The sequence below is a fragment of the Balaenoptera musculus genome, chromosome 16, assembly GCF_009873245.2.
Source record: "Balaenoptera musculus isolate JJ_BM4_2016_0621 chromosome 16, mBalMus1.pri.v3, whole genome shotgun sequence".
NCBI classification, from domain to species: Eukaryota; Metazoa; Chordata; class Mammalia; order Artiodactyla; family Balaenopteridae; genus Balaenoptera; species Balaenoptera musculus.
Window position 1 is genome coordinate 67,426,554 of NC_045800.1, and position 21,870 is coordinate 67,448,423.

The 21,870-nt window shown below is 33.4% G+C and overlaps 1 protein-coding gene across 1 annotated transcript in view; it reads left to right on the forward strand.

Annotated features, from left to right (window-relative positions):
- CTNNA3 (catenin alpha 3) overlaps positions 1-21,870 on the forward strand; it is a 1,729,751-nt gene that overhangs the window by 1,304,385 nt on the left and 403,496 nt on the right. Inside the window, 1 exon segment of the mRNA XM_036828186.1 lies at positions 18,226-18,426. Within this exon segment, the coding sequence (XP_036684081.1) occupies positions 18,226-18,426 (201 nt within the window).

Consider the following 21,870-nt stretch of genomic DNA (forward strand, 5'->3'; position numbering starts at 1 on the left):
AAATGAGGAAGAAACAGTGTTTTTTCCTCGAGGAGCTCATAGTCTAACAGGGAGATAAACAAGTAAAGAGAGATATGAACAGCCAGACCATTAATAAGCTCTATGCATCTAATCAATAGTTTGATAATCAAAAATTCAAATAATTAAATTCAGTATGTTCTCTTTAAAACTATGTACCTCTTGGATTGGTGATTACCTTCTTATGTTCCCTGAATTATCAGTAACATTAAATATAGTATGAAATAATAACAGCCATTATGTTAATCAGATGAATTTTATCTGAGGTACTCCAGGCTCATGTGAGATGAAATCAGTTACTCTTTTGTTTAGAAGTGTTTTAATTGCCTCTTTAAATGTACTTCCAAACTGAGTAATGATAATATGTACATTGAGTGTTTTCCATTTTCAGTGTTTTGCCCTCAATACTGGGATCAATAAATAAGTAAATGATGATAGGGAAAAAGCTTCTTGAATAGGGAAAAGCCTTCTTGACATTGGTATGGGCAATGATTTTTTGATTATGAACCGAAAATCACAGGCAGCAAAAGCAAAACTAGACATATGGGATTGCAGACTAAAAATTTTCTTCGCAACAAAGGAAACAATCAACAGAGTGAAGAGACAATCTGCTAAATGGTAGAAAATATTTACAAAACATACATCTGATCAGGGAAGGGATTAACATTCAAGATATATAAGGGACACAAACAACTAAATAACAAGAAAACCAATAACCATATTTTTAAATGGGCAAAGGACTTGAGTAGACATTTCTCAAAAAAAGACATACAAATGGCCAACGGATGTATGAGAAGATTATCAACACTACTAATCATAAGGGAAATGCAAATCAAAACCACAATGAAATATTACCTCACACTTGTTAAAATGGCTATCATCAAAAAAGACAAAAGATAAGTGTTGGCGAGGAAGTGGAGAAAAGGGACCCTTGTACGCTGTTGGTGGAAATGTAAATTGGTACAGCCATTAAGAAAAACAGTATGGCGGTTCCTCAAAAAATTAAGGCTAGAACTACCATATGATCCAGCAATCCCACTTCTGGGTATATATCCAAAGGAAATGAAATCAGGGTCTCAGAGAGGTATCTGTTCTCCCATGTTCATTGCAGCATTATTCACGAGAGCCAAGGTATGGAAACAACGTAAGTGCTGGTCAACAAATGAATGGATAAAGAAGATGTGGTGTATATATATACACCACATTTATTCAGCCATGAGAAAGGAGAAAATCCTGCCATTTGTGAAAACATGGATGAACCTGGAGGACATTATACTAAGTGAATTAAGCCAGACAGAAAGGCAAATACTGCCTACTATCACTTATATGTGGAATATAATTTTTTTTTTAAGTTGAACTCAAATGTAGAGAATAGTGGTTACCAGGAGCTGGTGAGATGGGGTAAATGGGAAGATGTACTTTGTAAAGAGTACAAAGTTGCAGTTATGTTGAATGAATAAGTCTAAAGATCTAAAGTACAGGTATGATGACTATTTAATAATACTGTATTGAACACTGGAAAGATGCTAAAATAATAGATTTCAGGTGCTTTCATCACACACAAAAAAATGATAACTGTGTGAGGAGATATGTTAATTAGCTTGACCATGGTAATCATTTCACTCTATGTATATGAAATCATGTTGTACATGTTAAATATATACAAGTTTTATTTAAATGGATGAATTAAAAAGATAATAATAAGAAATACATTTTGCTTACATAAAATTAGGTGAGTGAAAAAATTAGGTAAGTGAATGGATAGTTTGAGTTCTATTTACCTCTAGAAAAATAAAAGGACTAATTTAGGAATGGGACTGATTTGCAAAAGTAAAATCAAAGTACAAACATTAAATAATACAGTTAACCCTTGAACAATTTGGGGTTAGGGATGCCAACCCCCGTGCAGTTGAAAATCCACGTATAATTTTACAGTGGTCTTCCCCTCTCCCTCTGTAGCTGAGGTTCCACAACCACAGATTGTATTGTCTCGTATTACTATTTATTGAAAAACATCCACATATAAGTGGACCTATACAGTTCGAACTGTTGTTGTTTAAGGGTAAACTGTATTTGGTTGCTTACTAGATGCCATGTACTATGTTTTTTATGTATACTTTTAGTTAATCTTTACAACAGTCTCAGAGATTGTTAATCTTATTTATTCCATTTTATTAATGAAGAAACTAAGGCTTAGGGATATTGTTTTTTCTAAGTTTATAGAACTAGTAAGTAGAAGAGCCAAAATGATAATCTAGGACTCTGACAATAAGGCCACATAAATTATTTGTGCTTTAATGCCTCTGTGTCTTATTGCTGCCCTATGCTTTGATGGACGTTGTTGTCTTTTCAGAATGATGGTAATCCCTGATTTCGGATGCAGAATATCCCAGAGGTTTTTCAGCAGTAGGTGACAGTTTTCTTCAGATGATGGCATAGATCTATGGTATGGCAGGGTAATGAGCAAAGAAATTCTGCATTTTGGCTTGACATATTTTTATAACAGATGACACTTTGATGATGTCATGTCTAAGGTTTGATGTAAATAATAAGTATGAGAAAAATAGTCCAGTTCTTATTTAAGTCTTTTAATGTCATTTTATACTATTGTATGACAACCCCACTTTTTCGCACATGTACCACATGCCAAAATTATGATGAATATGAGGTGTCATATGTTTGAATTTACTTATCCGTGACTGTCAAAGTCAAAGTTTTGTGTTTATCATTTCAATTATAATATTTGATACCTCCTATGGGGATTTTTGGATTAAAATGATATTGTTCTAAATGATCTGCTTTTTTTTTTTTTTTTTAATACTGAGAACTCTAGAACAGAAGATACAAGAGGCAACCAGATGCAGGAAAAGAAGATAAGTCAGAGCCCATGGATACATAGCATTGACAAAATATTCATGGCCAATTTTGACTCAGGTGTTTTATTGGTGTAGATAGTACTATAAAAGAAAACAAAACGTATGCCAACTTTCTGAAATTGTTTGAGGAGAGCAAGGGTAGTTATAGCCCTTCAAATTATTATGTTTCAGCTAATATTAAGCAACAAGTTAGACCACTAACCCTGCAAATATGCAGTAAAATAAAGACCATAGGTAAGAATGAAAATTACTATCTGCAACTCAACAAATGTGACTGGAAAAGGACATAAAATGGAAAAGGCAGCAAAAGAAAAATTAAAGGCAAATGAAATCAGACTAGCTGTTGTGAATCTGTTTTTCATGCGGAGATACTTAAATGGGAGGAATGGCCTTCCAGGCAAGGTTGCTGAGATAATAACACTGAATTTGTTCAAGATGGTTTGATTAGATGGTCTGACAGTAGAGGTTTAAAACTGAAAGAATAAGCTGTTGTAGGCCAACCGGGCTGTTTGCACTTTTTTTTAGAAGTCTCATATCTTTGTTTAAGATCTTGAACAAAGATTATATTTTTCTGCTTTTTATGTAGACATAGCATCAAAAAAAAACCACAACCTGTTTGTTTCACATTTTTAGGAGTCGTTTTAACAGCTTTCCTCTTATTACTATCAGCAGTTTTTGCTGTCATATTACTTTTCTTCCTCATTTTATTATCATCAGCCTCATTACAGTACCTCCACTAGCTTACCTTACTGTGATCTTTAGTATGTGAATGTTTGTGTCATGTGCTACTGTCTTTCATCATGTTTGAATCTTGGCAAAAATTTCTTTTAACTGCAGTATTTTGTAGATAGCTTGTACTGGTCCCATGCAGTTATTGTAATTGTTGGACATAACTGCTATTCGTGTCAATTTTTACTTGGGAAGTTTCTGTATGATACAAAAACTTGTTCCTAAGCACACAATTGGGGAAAAAAAGAACTAATTTTTTTAAATCTTTAAATAGAAAGTTTTAAAATTTCCATGTCTCTCTTTTCCTGTATTGAATCTAAGCTGAACTAAGATGTCCACACACAAAGGACATGGATTGTACTTTACAAGTTGTAAAAGAAGCACCGGAAAACAATTAAAATGTGCAAAGAAAAAAAAGATGTTAACAATAAATGAGCTAATGAAATAATATTTATAAATTGGTTATGTAACATAAAACTCTCCCAATAAAATACCTTTTAAATAATTCTTCAGTTTTTATACAGGTATCACGCTAGCAATGAATAGGACAGAACATCAGTTACTTGTCTTCAAACTCTCGTAGTTAGAGCCATGAGAGACTATTGATCATATACATATCATTTTGATAGGAAAATTACTACACCCCTACTTTCACAGTCATCAAGGAACATGTAAATACACAATGAACTTAAAAAGGACCAAGACATACTCACTGGATCAATCTGATCTTAATGGAACAATCCATGGTATGTAATGCAACGATGTACAAACATAGAAAGAGGAAGTGCACTGTAGGAAAAGGAAATGGTTTAGCCACTCTTACCCATATACAGTATGACACTAATCATGTTTCTTGTAGTTAGTTGTTTAGGTGCTCTTTTCTGTCATTAGACTGTGAGTTCTTTTGAAGCAAAGACAATGAGTTATTTATCTTGTCACCTCCTTTACCCGGCAATATATCTAGTGGTAGGAGCTCTGTAAATACTCATTGAATAAATGAATTTTTAAAAATGCCAGTTTACAATTACTACTAGTTTTCAGGCAGAAGGTTGAGAGAGAGGAAAAATAATCCTGGAAGAACTAATGGTATTAAGATTTATCTGGGGGCATCAGGCATATATTTACCTTAGCAATATATAGTTCTTAACAATTGGTGTGTGCTTAGTCATCTAACTTTTACCTATTGAGGTTCACTCTTTAATAACACTGTTAATTAAAGATAGAGTATAATTTGAAATGGTAATCATTAAAATGATAAGACTTATGTATTATGACATATAGTATTATTTTACAAAAAATAAATAAATGCTTTAGAAAAAATAAAAATTATCCATGATGATGCTACCTGTTAAAAACTATTAGGAGCTTGGAAATTTCTTTCTAGATTTTTTTCTGGAAAGGTATGTAATGATGTACTATATTATAAACAAATATATAAACATATATAGGATTTTTATATAAAAATTCTATTTTAATAGATATAAAGCCCGATTTTTCAATTAAAATTAACCCATAAGTATCCTTTTATGCAATTTAAATATTTTATAAACTTTAAAAATTTTTATAACATTCCAGAAAATAAAGGTATTTATATTCACCACTGTTTAGTTTGCGTTAGAAAATAAACTCATTGATAGTTATTTCAGTCACTAACTGCAGTTTAAATTTTATTCTGACATAAATCTACATATGTATAGGAGGGCATCTTGGTTTACTAGAAAAGGAATTTCTTTGAGAGTAATAATTTTGGGACTGTCATTTTCTGACCTAACTCCACCAATCCATTGCATAGATTGAAGAGTAAATTCATTTCTCTAAAATGTTTAATAACTATTCCAGTGATTTTTTTTGCTGGCCATTGCTAAACTGCTCATAAATATTTCTGTACCTGTCACAGAAACAATTTTAAAGTGCTGTTTTACCTTTTAATTAGGTACCTCTTCCACAGCATTTCCATAAACTGGGTCCATTTACACGGTGTTAATACACGTCATCAACTTTAGACAGCACTTTCACGTGGATACCCAATTTATAATTAAGGTGAAAACCTTTATAATCATTCTCTTGAAATTTTAATTCATGATAGTTTCACTTAGAGATCTTAATAAAGTTCAGTAAGTTGCATTGTTAATTATTTCTGCTTGATTACATCTTACCCATTAGAAAAAAAAAAAGTTTAAATCTAACAAGAAGAGATTTTTAGTATCCTTATTTTAATATCTGAATAAATCCTTGTTTATTCAATAAGATTTTAGATTCAGTGTATGTTTTCAGAGTTAAATTAGAAAATCAAATAACAGTATTTAAATACATAAAGCACCAAGACAAGGAGAACTCTTTAGATAAATATTACTGATGCTGGTGAAATTGGGATTTAGTTCAGAGGTTATGGGATGGCTATGAATAGGATTCATTAGAGAATCTTCTAAAGAGTGCTACAGAAGCTTCATGGAGGGGTAACTAACAGACACAGACTCTTTAGAAATCTGAGTTAATATGAAGTATATTGAGTCCCCTAGAAAATGGTACCTATGTATTTTGAACAGTATATTTTACCCTTCACTTTTTATCAGTCCTTATAATTTGCTGTCCAGTTACATGTAGTTTTGCAGGGATTTCAATATTGTTAAAAACAATCATGTTGATCCAGAATATTTACACTGATTTAGGGTTTGGAAATCACACCTTGTATTTGCTTCTAACCTCATGGACTTCTTTGTCATGTGTATGGCAAATTCCAGATTTTAATAGATTCCTTGAAACAGTTACTAATGAGACTGAGAAAGAGAATTTATCTCATGGAGAGGGATCTACTTCGTGAATTTTTGTGCATCTGAGAGCAAAATATAAGAGAAATATAAATTTCAACAAAAGAACATTGTGATTGAGTTTAAAATAAATTTATTGACTAGGAAAATGAACTTCCCTAAGGCATATATCCAATAACAGTCTTATCTTTTTTAATTGTTAGCTCCCCCCCCTTTTTTAATGTGGAGAGATATTGTATTTTAGAAAGTAATTGAAATAATCAAATTGCATACTTAATATTCTGGAAAAAAATTAAATTTGCCAGGTTATAAACAACTCAGTTGTTACTAATTTTATCTGTACATTTGCAATTTTATGTGCTTTATTCTTTGAGTTTCTGTTCTACTATATGTGTCATATACCTCAAGGAGTTCATTAAAAAGGTCATCCTAGTGCGGGATTTTCTTCTCTCTTTGCTCAAAAGTACAAATTTCAAAGTTGGACACCCAAGTTGTTTTGTATTTTGAACTATAAGCAAGGAATAGCACTCAAATGAGTACTGATTGTTTTTTTTTTTTTACAAGAGTATCCAGCCACAGAGGCCTCCAGCATTAGCATCCAGTGTGCAGAAACTGAATGGTTTTATTGCATAATATAGGAGAATTGCTCACTACTGTCTGTTCCTGCTGACAGTCCTGATGTTCAATCTAGTAATATCCCCAAAGCTATTTTTTTTTAAACCCAGTGCTTTGATATTAGCTGTTACTGGGTTCTTGGTCTATGGGAGAAGAAGCAATGGGACAGTTAACATGAAAGAGCTCAGTCTAGGAGGAGTCAATACAAGAAAGTATGGGCTGAATAAGAAAACCTAAGGTTTGGTTTACTTTTTCTGTTTGTTTATTTTGCCAAGATAAGGGCAGCATAAAATGCAATAACCTAGACTTTTGCTCCGACATCAGAGTAGGTAAATAGCTGAGGCATTAAATTTCATTTGCTAAGTTCTTCTTCTATGGCCATCTTCTCTGCTGATGTCTCTAGAATGCTTTAGGTTCCCTCTAGCTATGATGTCTCTATACAGATCCAGAATACTGACATTACTAGAGCACTGTCCATGTGAGAATTAAATTAATTAATTTGCAGAATTAAAACTATCCCTCTAAATATGCTTAGATGTGAATTGGGCGATTAGGATTGACATGTATACACTGATGTGTATAAAATTGATGACTAATAAGAACCTGCAGTATAAAAAAACAAACAAACAAACAAAAAAACAACTAATACTAAACTTTCTTTGGGTTATTTGTATGGAAATATGTTAACATAAATGTTTCAGACATTACATGAAATTTCTAAAAATCTTATATGTTCTGGTATAATGTTATAAGTCATAATTCTAGTTATTACTTTAAAATGTATATCTCAGAAATAACTAAATTTCCTTGTCAATTGCATTATTATGAACTTTCATCAAATCTTTAGCCGTTGTCCTTTTTAAGTCTTTTGTCATTTACAGTCAGTTCTGGGTGTACTCTGATGCTTTTGCAAAAATATTCCTATAAAAGAGTTTCATCTTCAAGGAATTCATGGAAAAGACTCTGAGAAGTACAGGTTTCTGGTAACTGACTACAGTGCTGAACTGAATGAATAAGCATTTTCAGAACTCTAATGGAAAACTGATGAATTCATAAAAGTGCTAACAAAAGATCAAGATGAAAGAAAAATTAATTACATGGGACTGAGTGAACTGGTGAGGATGATTATAATTTTTGTGACTTTCTTTTTGAATAAAAAAAAAAATCCCAAAAGGACTCAGAGGCAAAAAATATACAAATCAATTATCACTGCAAAGTAAAGGAGCTGTTACATTGGAGGATTACTGGACTGAATGTCAATATTATGACATAGTATGAGTGTGTTTCGTGTTTGATAATTACAATCATTGTTGCTTTTGTTGTGGTCATCCATTTACAATGCTTGCTGTCAGTTTATTTATCTCTTATAAAAAAAGAAAAAATATATACTTAGATGACATTTCATGCCCAGTTAAAATTAATGTGAAAACGTATAATGCATTCAGGTACATAATATTATAAACAATCTTTTGCACCATTTTTATAAAATTTAGAAAATATTTTAGACCTATAATTTCTCCTTCCCATTGTACATTTGGGGTAGCTGAATAATATAATTATAGAATAACCATATTTTAAAGCCAGATGAGACCTTACCATTTCTAGGACCTTAGTAGATGGGATAAACTTGATTTCAAGCTATGGCTCAATTACTGTAACTCTGAATTTTGGAATGATACATTTCTGCTCAAAGCCTTGATTTCTTCATCTTTAAAACTGATAAGATGATACAGCTACTTTGGAAGGCAGTTTGGCAGTTTCTAACAAAGCTAAACAAACGTATGGATACCAAGGGGGAAGGGGAGGTGGGATGAATTGGTAGATTGGGATTGGCATACATACACTATTGATACTATGTATAAAATAGATAACTAATGAGAACCTACTGTACAGCACAGAGAATGCTACTCAGTGTTCTGTGGTGACCTAAATGGGAAGGAAATCCAAAAAAAGGGGATATATGTATACATATAGCTGATTCATTTGCTATACGGTAGAAACTAACACAACATTGTAAAGCAACTATATTCCAATAAAAATTAAAAAACAAAAAACAAAAAAACCTAAACATACTCTTAACATACGACCTAACAATCACCATACTCCTTGGTATTTACCAAAATAAAATGAAAAGTTACATCCATACAAAAACATGCACATAGATGTTTATAGCAGCTTTATTCATAATTGCCAAAATCTGCATGCAAGCAAGATGTCCTTCAGTAGGTAAATGAGTAAATAAACTGTGGTACATCCACACAATGGAATATCATCCAGTGCTAAAACGAAATGAGCTAACAAGCCATGGAGGAAGCTTAAATGCATATTACTAAATGAAAGAAGCCAATCTGAAAAAGATACATACTGTATGATTCCAATTATATGACATTCTGAAAAATGCAAAACTGTGGAGACAGTAAAAAGACCAGTGGTTGCCAGGGGTTGCATGGGGTACAGATAAATAGGCAGAGCACAGAGGACTTTTAGGGCACTGCAACTGTTCTGTATGATACTACGATGGTGGATATATGTCATTATACCTTTGTTCAAACCCAAAGAATGTAAAATAGCAAGAGTGAACTCTAATGTATTAAACTTTGGACTTTGGGTGATAATATTGTGTCAGTGTAGCTTCATGGACAGTAAAAAATGTACTACTCTGGTTGGGGATGTTGATAATGGGGAGGCTGTGCATGAGTGGGTAAGTGGGAACCTTTGTACTTTCTGCTCAATTTTGCTGTGAACGTAAAACTTCCCTTAAAAATAAAGTGTTTTTTTTTTTTGAAAAAAAATTGATAGGTAAGAGACCTACCTCTTAGGAATGTTATAAGAATGTAATGAAATAATGTGCATATGTTGATTATGATATGCACATTATGGAAAACAGGCATTCCAAAATTATTTGTTAAAAACTCAAGCAAATTGACGATCAGAGATGTTACTGTGTAAAAGCTAGGAAGGAGTTAGGGAAAGGATCAAACTTTTTCTTAATTATATTCTTGGAAAATTGAAGAATGTTCAAAATTCCTACCACATTAATTACAGATATCTGTAAATTATGAATGTTATTGAATATGGAAGATTGAACATTATTAGTTTTCTTCCAGTTTAGAAGCTGAACACAGTGCTTAAAAGTCTAAAGTGGACTTGGCATTGAATAGTGAATGTTTGAAGAATCTTCTTTGCTGTTGTAATTGATGAACCAATATTGATTCATTAACTACCTTCTGTAGTTTACATTAGGGTTCACTATGTGTTTTAAATCTATGGATTTTACAAATGTAATAATGGCATGCATCCATCATGACAGTATCATACAGAATAGCTTCACTATGATGAAAATCCCCTGTGTTACATCTATTCATTCCTCCCTTTTTACCCCTGAATCCCTGGCAACCACTGAAGTTTTTTTACTGTGTCCATAGTTTTGCCTTTTCCAAAATGTCATATAGTTGGAATACTGCAGTATGTAACCTTTTCATATTGGCTTAATTTATTATCAATATGTATTTAAATTTCCTCCATGTCTTTCTGTAGCTTGATAGTTAATTTATTTTCATTGCTGTATAATATTCCATTGTATCGATGTATAACAGTTTGTTTATCCATTCTCTTGTTGAAGGATATCTTGGTTGCTTCCAAGTTTTGGTAATTATAAGCCAAGCTTCAATAACTGTTCATGTGATGTTTTTGTGTAGATGTAAGTTTTCACCTCATTTGGGTAAATACCAAGTAGCACAATTGCTGGATCACATGGTAAGAGCATGTGTGGTTTTATAAGAAACTGAAAAATTGTCTTTCAGAGTGGCTGTACCATTTTGCATTTCCACCAGCAATGAATGAGAGTTCCTGTTGCTTTGTATTCTCCTCAGTACTTGGTATTCTCAGGGTTCTGAATTTTGGCCATTCTAATAGGTGTGTAGTGGTATCTCATTGTTGTTTTAATTGCAATTCCCTGATGATATGTGATGTTAAGTGTCCTTTCGTATGCTTACTTTTCATTTATATGTCTTCTTTGTTTGGGTGTCTTTGTTAGATCTTTTGCTAATATTTATAGACTTTTTTATTTTTATTGTTGAATTTTAAGAATTTTTTGTTGATTTTGGATACCAGTCCTTTTGCAAATATCTTTTGAAATATGTTTTTCTGATCTGTGCTTGCCTTTTCATTCTCTTAACAAACAGTGCCTTTCACAGAGCAGAAGTTTTAAATTTTTATGAAGTCCAATTTATTAATTTTTCCTTTCATTTTTTATACTTTCAGTGTTGTATTTAAAAAGTCATTTCCAAATTCAAGGCTACCTAGATTTTCTCCTAGGAGCTTTAAAGTTTTGCACTTTACATGTAGGTCTATGATTCCACATGTAATTTATCCTTTACATTTTTTCCCCCTGGGTAGAAAAAATACTTGAAAAATTAGTAGCTTCCAAGACAAAATACACAGTCAAAAGAATAATTTTCCAAAGCTGAAAGCAACTTTTACAAATTTAAAGTGAACAGGTGTCAAAAATTCACTATCGAGAGACGCCAAGATGATAATACTTGTTTAAGGAGAACTGGATAAAGAAAGAATGGTTAAATAAAATTCTAACTTAGAAAAAAAACTGGTTCATGGTCCTATAGAACGGTAAAAATGTAACCTTCAGGATTATGTTTTCTATAAAAATTATTCCCATCTCTATCAGATAAAAATGTATTTGCATTCCTGTGTGACAAGAATTATTTACATAGCTATCCCTTTTAACAAAATGAGCATCTACAGAACTGTAAAACCCCTACAGAATTGTAAAACATCCTAACCAACAGTAAATAGCAAGTGGAAAAAAGATACACACTGCTGGAGAATTAGATATCTGCCAGGTAGGCTTGGTTCACAACGTCTGCCCAGGAGGACACTGAAGGGACAAGCAATAGTACCTTTTGCCTATTTCTAAGCTTTTGATAAATTTCTTTGCTTCACAGAGAAAACTGTTGTAAGAGCCTACTTAAGACTTATGAAAAGAAATCTGAAGACTTCAGTTACTTTGTGTGTGTGTGTGTGTGTGTGTGTGTGTGTGTGTGTGTTTATTTCTATAGAATTGTGTCTGCATAAGTACTGCAGAATTCCTTTAAGTACAGTTTGGTAAAGAACTAGTTTGGGAATAGCAATCTTTATTTTTCTTTTGATTATTGTCAGAAGTGGGTCAAGTAAGTTTGAGCTGGTTAAAGTCCAATGAAGAATAAATAGCTTATAGTGCAGAGAAACTAGGCAAACTTTTGTGATAAAGGTTAACAAAACTTCATTAAAATGATGAGATAATTTTGACTATCGTATTTTAGGAAGAATAAAAGATAATGAAAGAAAGTAATTCTTACCAATATTTTATAACTATAAATGGAGTATAACCTTTAAAAATTGTGAATCACTATATTGTACACCTATAACTTATAAATATTAATATTTTACATCAACTATACTTCAATAATTTTTTTTAATTTTTAAAAAGAAAGTAATTATTTCTGGTTGCTAGCTTTTAAACCCTTTACAGAAAGGGATTTACCTTATTTATCTTTTACATCATCTACATTTTCTAACACATAGCAATACTTAGGTTCAGGAAAGGAGACAGAGGAAAGGTTCTAAGGATGTAGAAAAGGGATATGAAATTTCAAAAAGTTTTACATTTAGTTACATACATGTTCTTTATTCTCAGAAGAGTACTTGCCTAGATATTTATGCAGGATATTAGTTATTTGGAGAACAATCATCATGATCAAATTCTTACTAAAAAAATTTTGGCCACCTTTAAGTAGATACATAAACAACAATTAACTTATATACTGGTGTATTCCATTGGCTTTATAGCTTTTTTTTGGGGGGGGTGAAAGAGAAAAATTACTGTGTAGTTGCCTATGTAATGAATTTTAAATTTACAGGTAGAGATTCAGGTGTGCAAAATGGAAACATTTTCTTATACTTAGTTAAATCTCTGAGCTCATATACAGTGGGTTGCTAAACTTAATCTTGCCAGTTTAAGAAACTCAACCTCTTTTGGCTTATAATTCAGTCTCTTTGGAAAAAAAGTTTTCTCTTTAGAAAAATATTCTTTTCTCTCTTCTCCTTTCCTCCTTAGAATTTTGTTTTACATATGCAGATATCAGGGGAGGAAACAGTTGGTGGTAGATTATTCCCTATTCAATGGATTATAGCATAAACTCTCTACCTCTTCAGGTTTCGCCATTGATGTATTCAAAGCCCAGCTTCGGGAATTAAAAGAAAGCAACTTTAAGTGTGGCTTTTGCGAATAAAATGTCCTTCTACTTTAGGTCTGTTCTTTGGGTTATGGATTTATAAAATTCTGCTTTGGATGTTGTTTTCTACTTTCCCTGAGGCAAGTTCTAGCTTTAATTGTAGAAAACTGAAGAATTAAGAAAAAAATTTAAAATGTATTTCAAAATCTTATTGTGCTACACTTGCTGCGATGACTGAAGATGGAGCCACCCAGAGAAGTTTGCAACAAATGAAATGTCTTGTAGTCTATGATCAGTTCCTTTATTGCCCTCTTTATTACCATTTTCCAACATAGTAAAAATCATCCTTTGCATCTCAGGATAGCTATAAAATGAGTGACAGTAATTGCTAGTAGTTCAGCAATTCTCTGCTCTTAAAATAATGTACTTTAGGATTTGCAGTAACAGTAGGACATTTCACCCGTCACCCCAAATCAAATGTTAAGCTGACACTCTGAAACAATTAAGACAAATCTTCAATCAATCCTTCAAAACATATATAATACAGTTAACCCTTGAACAACATGGGTTTGAACTGCGCAGGTCCACTTTTATGAGGATATTTTTCAACAGTAAAATCACAGTACTACACCGTCCATGGTTAGTTGAATCTGCAGAGGAACTGGGGATACAGAGGGCCAACTATTGATACAAGTTATATACGAGTTAGTACCAGCATTGTTCAACGCTCAACTGTTTTCCAAGTGTACTTCTTTTATAATAACGTATTTTCTTTCTTTTAAACCTCATTGTAAAAATTATGTAATTGTTAAATCCAAGTACATGTGTAGTGAGAAAAAAAATAAATTGGAGGTAAAGCTCCTAATGATTTTTTCTGCGTCTAACAAGTAAACTCATTCCATCAGCGAAGACTTAAGAGATACGTCAGTAGAAAGTTTTATACAAAGTATTTGGTGTTTTATTTCTTTCCTAGAGGTGTGGAGTTATATACCTAGACATAAAAACTCAAGCTATCATGAAGGCCTTTTTAACTACTTAAGTTCACCTGAAATAAAGAAATACTTGTTTTTAAGACATTAGCTTAATGTTTAGTTACTGTGTATATGGGAGGTGCCCAATTTTTTTTTTTCTTTTTCTGGCACTCTGTTTAGAATTTCATGCAAATAATTGTTGCTGGCATTTTGGGAAACATTCAGAATAATGGGGAAGTGTCACAATAATGGAAATCTTGCAACCCTTTCCTAATGCTTCTGCGCTATATTTAATCTTAGTAATTCAAAAGATCATTTAGCCATCATCTCCAACCTTCTTAATATAGCTGCTTCAGATAAACTCTGGGTATAGGCTTCTTGTCATTTATTTTCCTTATTTTATTTTATATTGTATATTTTCATGTAAGATTTTTATTTCTATATCTGACCTTACCTCTATGGTTCTTCAACATAATTAACACCAGGGCTTCTGATTGTGTTGCACAATCTAAAGCAATAACCACACAAACTTCTATAAGGCCAAGCAAAAAAGAACCAGAAAAATTCTTACTGTATTTTTTATTCTCCACTTAAAGTAATAAAATAAATTGTGAAGCATATATATCATTGTTTTAAAGAAGTGAACATTCATTGTTAGTGAATATTTTTTTGTATTTTTTCCAGTGCAAAATTCATAGGAAAAAATAGTTTGTGACAGCTATAATTTCACCTTTAATTGAACAGAAATTACTGAGTTTATTAGATAATTAATTTTCCAAAAATGAACAATGTTTTTTCTTTCCTAAATATCTTTTCACTTTCACAGAACTGAGAAAAACAGCTCTGCAATCTAAAATTAAGCACCTTTAGTGAATACAGATTAAACATGCATTGAATACATATATATTGTGTTTGCTTTTAAAAAAACTTACCAACCTACTTGGAAAATAACAGCTTCTTAATGTGTCATTAAAGGGCACATCTGTGGATTTTTAAAAAACTGATCATTATTATGCCTTCCACATTTATACTTGCACTTCAGTTCCAAGGGAAACATGATGGTGATGATACACATGTGCTTTCTGTTGAGACGGGACTGTGCCTGGATTTATTACAGGCCTTAATGACACATTCATAACTGAATGCTACAAATTAGGTTAAAACTCCAGTGAATTTATAATGAAGGTTTTCAGTACTTAGTCTTTTTCATGCAAATGAACTTACTGTCCTTAATATGGCTTAAATTGACTAATTTTAATGCTACAGAAATGTGTCTACCAATGTTCATAACCCATGATTTAGGATTTAGACAAAATAATGTACTGTTCCCAGGTGCATCTTACAAGAAGACTTCATTCATTCATTCAACAAACATTCTTGTTAACTTAACAGGTGCTATGCACTGTACCAAAGTCTAGATACCTCAAGGAATAAGATAAAATTCCTGCACTCACATATATTTGTTAGTCTACTAGAGAGATAGTTTCATTAGCATATCACTAAAACACAGAAAGAAGCTCTAATGAAAACATATAAACCATTTTATGTGAACCCCAAACAACTTGGAACAAAGTTTGCCTTGTTCTAGGTCAGCATGGATTTCCTGAGGCAGGGCATTTAACTAGTGTCTTAAAAGAATAGTAAGGAATTCCCTGGTGGTCCAGTGGTTAGGACTTTGCCCTTCCACTGCAGGGGGTACGGTTTTGGTCCCTGGTAGGGGAACTAAGATGGTGCAAGCCATGAGGCATGGCCAAAAAAAAAAAAAAAAGAATAGTAGGAGTTGAGCAAGCAGACCAGAGGGGATTGGCAGTTATGATATTGTGATTTAGAATAAGAGGTATATCTTTGTTCTTTTCCTGTTTCTGGCACAGAGCTCCTAAAACCCTTGGAATATACTGAGTGATGAGGGCCATAAAGCTGTCTTTTGTATGTTAATGAGGTGACTTTGGGACCACCCCCGCCCCACCCAAGGATGGGGGCTGGTTGACAGGGCAACCAACCATGTGATTAGAACTTTTAGTTCCACCCCTTTACCTCTGGGAAGGGTAGAGGGGCTGGAGGCTGAATCAATTGCCAATGGCCAGTGATTTAATCAATCATGCCTATGTAATGAAGCCTCCATAAAATCCCAAAAGGATGGGTTTTGGAGAGCTTCTAGGTTGATGAGCACATGGAGATTTGGGGAAAGTGGCATGCCTGGAGAGGGCATGGAGCTCTGGGCCTTTCCCCATACCTTACCCTCTGCATCTCTTCCATCTGGCTGGTCCTGAGTTATAAAAGTTAAATCTAGTAAGTAAAATGGTTCTCTGAGTTCTGTGAGCTACTCTAAGCAAAATAATCAAACCTAAAAAGGAGGTTGTGGGAACCTCTGATTTATAGCTAGTTGGTCAGAAATATATGTAACAACCTGAAGTTGGACCGGCGACTGAAGTCCAGAAGGGGGGAACCTTCAAATTGTAGCAGAAGCACAGATAACGATCTAGGCTTTTGACTGGTGTCTGTAGGGGGGTGGGAAGGGGCAGTCTTGTGGGACTAAACCCTTAACCTGTGGAATCTGATGCTATCTCCAGGTAGATGGTGTCAGAATTGAGTTGAATTACAGGCCACCCAGTTGGTGTACAGAGAGTTGCTTGTTGGTGTGGGGAAGCCTCCACACACACACACACACACACACACACACACGTTGACATTGGGTCCAGGAACCCAAAAGAACAGTCTAGGTCAAGGTTCTAATATGCCCACAGGCACAGAGGCATGAAGAAACATTGCAGATTTGGAAAATTGTAAAATAGATATAACTAAAGCATGAGGTACATGCAGAGGAATAGTAGACATCAGGTCTAAGAAGTTCACCAACGACCATATTCTTTGACAGTTTGGATTTTATGCTCTGCACAATAAGAGGAAGGTGTGACTCTGCAAGGAAATAGCTTTATGAATACCTGTCTTGTGTAGCTTACCTGCAGAAAGTCAGCAAATCCAGGGAGAGGGAGAGAGAGAGGGAGAAGGGGAGGGGGAAGGAGAAGTTAACAATATGTTCTGGAATTACTGAGGCCTTTTTGTTGTAGTTGTTTTCTCTGTGTGTTTTGAAGTAATAGAGTCTTTAAAGATTTGGGGTGGGGATTCATTTAGTAAAAATAGAAACCATTTCTTTAGTATTCTTTTAATTTCTTAGAAATATCATTGCCCATGCTTGTTGATATGCTACATATTTACTCAGCTCCACTCATTCGTTTTATTCTGGGAGTATTAATCATTTTATAGAAAAAGAAAACATTGTTGTGCTATACTAATAACTCCCAGCTGTCTTCATGCCCTAATCATGCAAAGAAGGAAGGAGAGAAAGAGGTCTGGAGATAGTCTTCAGGGTGAGCAAATTTCTCTGGGATTCATTTACTTCAAGTCAATCAATCTTTGTAAAGCCCTTTTTTATATATAAGTCTTTTCACAGATGTAGTGAGGTTATTGCTTTACAATATAAAATTATATATTTCACCGTTTTCATCATTTGCTAATTTATAATATTTCTGTAATCGTGTTAAATATCGTACATCAGTGAACATTAGTTGAATGGAACACCATAGTTATATTTTTCTATATATTTAGAGCAGGTGATTTTTTTAAGAGTTTCATAATCTGCATAGTATTGTGCTTAATCAGGATTAAGTATTCCATCATTATACATTTTATTTTTGTTTTAATCTAGAATCTTTCCTTAATTTCCGTCTGTAAGTCACTCAAATCTAAAATCTAATCTGCTGGAACTAGAATCTAAAATAAGATGCAATCTATAAAATTTGCTGATAAAAATGCAAAATTTTTATTTTACAAGATGAGCTATTAAAAAAGGTATAAGCAAAGTCACATCTGTATTTTTTCTTCTTAGTTGTCAATGTCTTTTATTCCCAATGTGCACATTATCCGCAACCAGAAATTAACATGAATTATAGTATGCTAGATTTGTGTGATTTAAAAAAAAAAACAAACCACAAAACTAATTTGACCTGTTTACTTACAGAGAGCCATATCCTAGAAGATGTCAACAAATGTATCATAGCCTTGAGAGACCAGGATGCTGATAATTTAGATCGAGCTGCAGGTGCTATCAGAGGACGGGCTGCAAGAGTCGCTCACATTGTCACAGGTGAAATGGACAGTTACGAGCCAGGAGCTTACACAGAAGGTGTGATGAGAAATGTTAACTTCCTGACAAGTACTGGTAAGTCTCTGTCCCCAATAACAGCTGTTCTCTTCCTGACATTTGCATCTATATAACTACCAAATATTCATACATATGGAAAGAAGATCTCAGTCTGTGTGGGTTGTTTTGAAATAGATTGCTCTGATAAGGGCTTGCATCCTGTGGTTGTGTGATTTGAAATTTATCTCTGGGAAGTAAATATATTCACTGGAGAAAAAAGGCTTTTATAAATATATGCATTATATAAATTACCCACAGGCCTTTAGCCACTTATGAATGTTTATTAATGCTAGAGTTGTTAGGAGATATAATTAGGCCAGATGTGATAAGTATGTAATAGTTTCCAAGCCCTCTTTTAGCTGTCTGATTGGTAGCCCCCAGGTTTTTGTTTACACTGCTTAAACAGAGCAAACTTGTCCTATGTTTCCAGAGAAATGCTTTCTACCTTCTTTTGCAATCTGTTTGCAAAACACCATTTTGTTCTTTCACATAATCTTTGATTACTTAAGAAATATGGAACCAGGATTTTGTTTTGGTTGCAGCACTGAACTTAATATTTTCTGAAATCAGCTAATAAATGCTTAGTTTTTGAATCACACATTAAAATGGTATTCTTATTTTAGCACTGTTATTAACATTTCTCCAAGACACTTACAGAAAATTCGAAGAAGCATTTAAATTCATATGAATTCAGAAACAGTGGATACAGTTTGAATAAGGGCAACCAACCATTTTTAGAAGTCATCATGGCAGTAGTTTTTCTTGTGAAAAGCCTTTGTGATCTGTGAAAACCGCAGGTTGAATTTTTCTTATTAATTACTTCGTAAGAGGAGGGTGACAGTGGACCCATGATCCCTAAAATATTTGAAATTACATACTTAAATCATTGATCCTACCTAGAGAATTGTTCATGTTATGCATGGGGCGTATTAAATTTGGATGTACATATTTGTTTTGTGAAAGGGGTAGAAGGGATGGAGATGGGTGATTTGTGGGGAGAGGAAGCTGCTCCTTGAAATTAACAAAGATAAGCTGATCAACAGTTGAATAGCCTTCATTAGGAAATAGTTCTGAAGAGCTATACCACAAGGTAGGCTTGGCAAGTTTTGTAGAGAACTGATGATTAGTGTTTCTCTTTTCCTAGAATGTTGATACAGAACTCATTAATGAATCTTGGCGCATAGTTTTCTCAGTATCTCTTTAAAAATATTTCTAAAACAGTGAAATGCTTAAGATATAGTAAGGAAAGATGAAGGAGGTGTATTTGCAACTCTTGATATGATATTTCTATACTAACTCCTCAAAAGTCACTGGTGTCACGAATAGGGTACAGGGTAGTTGCTTTATCAGTGAGGTGCGACGATACATTTACTTGCTTAAGGAGATAATTGTGTTAGAGTAGTTCAGCATCTCTTCCCTAAACTAAATTTAACTGGTCCTTTCTTGTTGGTCAAAATCAAGTACAGAGTTCTCTGATTTTTTTCTACCTTCGGGAATAGAATTGTAAGTAAAAAGAAGAAGGCATCGGTGGTTCTCCTTTTAGCCGGTGAAAAATGCCCTATAGGGAACTGACTAAAGTCTACCAAAATGGTACCTATATCTTGCTTCTGTCTCAGTTTTGTAATCGTATTGGTAATGTCTTGTGAACACACTCTTATAGTCACCATGTCTGTATGAGGTACTAAGTTTATAGTTTTATTCTCTATAGTATAGTGCCCATATCTGGACTTCATATGCAAAGAAGTGGAGGTGAAATTTTGAAGTGTCCAGAATGTGAAATGTGTTGTGGGAACACTCCGTTCACAATCAATTCTTATAATCTGAAATCAGAAAATAAAAATGAAACAAAGTTATTTACACATTTAATTACAATTTTGTCAATACCTGTATGATTTATGATGACCTTACAAGATAACTAACCAATAAGGCTACATTATCATTCAATCAGAAGAGAGAGAAATCCTTTTTCCTCTAATTACTTGTATGTAACTTTAATTGAAATTCTCCAGGTAAATTATGTCCTGTACCCCAAATACAAATACAATAAATATGGAATAATCCTGGGTTATTCTGTATAAGTCACATCTTATTAGTAATATAACAGTATAGTTTATGACTTTCCAATTTTGTTGTTTTAGTTTTTTAGATACTTTTTGGCTTATCTTAAAATCTTCTCATTTTGGGTTTTTTATGTCTAATTTCAAACTTTGCTCCAAACAGCTTTTCTTGAAATTTATCAAAAGCGTGCCTCACTAAAGGGAATTCTGAGCAATAAATTAGATGAAAATGCTAATTTGATCAGTTTGATCTTAACCAAAGCTGAAATATATGAGCATTTTCTCTCCCATAGAGATATTGTCTATGAAAAATACTTCCAACTATTCTATCCTCCACAATTAAGTAACAGAAGATGTTCATCTTTGTTCATATCTGCTCATAACTTGGACTTATTATTTATAAATAATCGTCAAATTAAATAATTCAAAATGTCATGTTTTATGTTATGAAGCCTTAATAGTTCATATTTTAGCAAGTGAATGGTCTGTATATGTGGCCTGTTTTTCTCTTTCTTTCTTTTCCTTTTATGCAGTCCTCAGGTCTTAACCCTTTTTCCTGAAAATAACTCAATAAGGAGCTATTGTGAATTGTTCTCATTAATGAGACTTTCTTATCTTTGCACAATTTGCCTTTAAAGTACTGTCATCAATGATGAAACCTAAGTCATACTTATCTAAATCACAAAGAATGTTTCTGGAACATTGCACCTTTGCTTTTAATCAGACTTTGTGGCTCGTTAGCACATTTTCAAGATTTGTTGATCTTCTAAGTGTTTTATCAGCACTTAGAGAAGCCCTGTTACATTACAGGATTTGCATTGTTCATAAAATCAACCAGCTGGTTTTCAGTGGAATGTAGGCAACATCTGGAATGCTGCATTTCATTCAGACTGAGGCGGAGTATTGTAATCTCCATGAGAAAATTTTATTCCACCCAATTCTTCCCTGTTACTAAGCTCCTCTACCTGTCAGGAATTCCCGATAGGGTAGAGAAAATATTAGCTTTTTTGTTAAAAGCAAGCCTTCTGGATTGCAATGTGAAGGCTTAGAAGTTGTATACCTAACATCAATTTCAGTTTTTTCACACTAGGCTGGGAGAAAACCTAAACCAAGAGTGGACACACATAATATTTTTTGTGAGTGATTTATGAATTCTATCAATTCAGAAATCAGCAGAACCCAAAGCATCTTTTGCAAACACTCAAACTCCACCTGGTTTCAAAGTCAGCTAGGCTCATGGACCAAAACACAACAAGCACACAAATGAACCTGACCAAGACATCCTGGTGGCCTCCAACATTGGCAACTGGTAGTGATGGCAAATAAAGTGTCATTCATCAAGTACTCTTAAAAACTTTAATAGCAGTCAGTAATTCCGATCAATTTCCTTCATTTAATAGTTTTC